The sequence below is a fragment of the Pteropus vampyrus genome, unplaced genomic scaffold (assembly GCF_000151845.1).
Source record: "Pteropus vampyrus isolate Shadow unplaced genomic scaffold, Pvam_2.0 Scaffold252, whole genome shotgun sequence".
In the NCBI taxonomy this organism is placed as follows: Eukaryota; Metazoa; Chordata; class Mammalia; order Chiroptera; family Pteropodidae; genus Pteropus; species Pteropus vampyrus.
The window spans coordinates 1051614-1053107 of NW_011889033.1; the positions used below are offsets into that span (position 1 = coordinate 1051614).

The 1494-nt window shown below is 59.6% G+C and overlaps 1 protein-coding gene across 1 annotated transcript in view; it reads right to left on the reverse strand.

Moving 5' to 3' along the window:
- Positions 1 to 1385, reverse strand: part of NSG1 (neuronal vesicle trafficking associated 1) — a 31571-nt gene extending 30186 nt beyond the window's left edge. The window contains exon 1 of the mRNA XM_011374672.2: positions 1155 to 1385. Within this exon, the coding sequence (XP_011372974.2) occupies positions 1155 to 1172 (18 nt within the window). The 5' untranslated portion in view covers positions 1173 to 1385. The remainder of the gene's footprint in view (positions 1 to 1154) is intronic.
- Positions 1386 to 1494: the final 109 nt, after the last annotated feature.

Consider the following 1494-nt stretch of genomic DNA (forward strand, 5'->3'; position numbering starts at 1 on the left):
ACAACACAAGGACACGTCCCCCCAGAGACACACAGGACTGCGGTCTGACGGGGTCCCTGTGGCAGGCGGGCCGAGGCACAGCTTCCCCAGCCCCGTGAGGCGTGGGGAGCGGTGGCGAGGAGGAGAGAGTTCAGGTCGGGCCACACCCCACTTCCCCAGTCACCCCGCAAAGCCCCTCACCTCTCCGGGCTCCGCTCTCATCTACTGGCCAGTCCCCAGGGTCGTCGTGGGGCTGGAACGGGGTGACGTGCGCAGGCGTGTGGGTATGCGAGCACCCCAGCATGAGGAAAGGGCTCGCCCGTCCACGCGGTGGGTGGCCAGAGAGCCGGCCAAGGCCGCCCTCCAAGGCCTGACCTCGGACGTCTCCCAAGTCACCCCTTCCGAGCTGGTGAGGCTCCTGTTTTACCATCATGTTTCCCGAGGAGTGAGTTTCCAGATCAACATCCTAGCTTGTTCCTCAACGAATATGGCTGTTTCCACCCTTGGCCTGGCTGCCACGCCCCCCCCACCGGCCCCGGTGCGGCAGCTGTCCCCCTGTCCCCTCCAGGGACAAAGTTCCTTGGGAGCAAAGTTCCCACCCCAAGCCTGTGCTGGCAGCATCCCGTGTCCAGCATCCCCTGGCAGCCTCGCCCTCCACACCACATCCAGGGGCGGCACAGACAGAGGCTGAGCACAAGGGCTGGATCCTGGCCCTGCCACTCTGTGCCTCAACTTCCCCATCTGCAAAGTGGGTTGCCCCGGCAACATGGACCCAGCCGGAGGGTTGCTTGGATGAGCCAGCACTGGCACAGGGCTGACCTGCGTCCAGCAGGCAGTGAGAGCAACGAGCCACCCCCTGCTCTGGTCCACGGTCCTGGAGCTGTTAGGTCGAGGTTTCTGTTTGGTAAGCGATTTTTCATCTTCGTGACCTTTGTCTAAAGGAAAGTTCAGGGGTGGGTTTTCCCTGTTATTAAAACCAAGTAATATGTGATCATTTTGGAAGATGAAGAAATGAAGACATTTTTAAAACCACAAGGTGGTCTGGCGTGGCTGGGATCAGCTCAGACCGATGGTGCCTTATCCTGGCCCGGCCACTTCCCGGGGCATCGCTGTGGCTCAGGATCCTTCCCGAGGTCCAGCAGCATCTCACCTGGCCCGCCCCCAGAGCCACTCACCTTAAACCTCTCGGACATGCTGTCGGTGATGCTGACGGTGAACTCGGCTATTTTGGAAACACGCCCTTTGCCTTTCTTGCGGTCAGGTTCATAATCGGTCTTGGTTTTCACGACCACCTTGTCCAGGAGACAGAAGCAAACGTTTGGTCAGTGGAGCGGCCAGAGTGTGGGGACTCTCATATTCAAAGCCACCATTTCGCCAGAAGCATTTCACAAAAGGAATCAGAAGAGCCACCACTTCCTGGCAAATTCCTCGTGCCAGGACTTCAGAGAAATGACTCATCAGTGACCCTGACGACAGCCCCGGGAGGGGAACGTGACAACTGAGGGGCACGGAAGT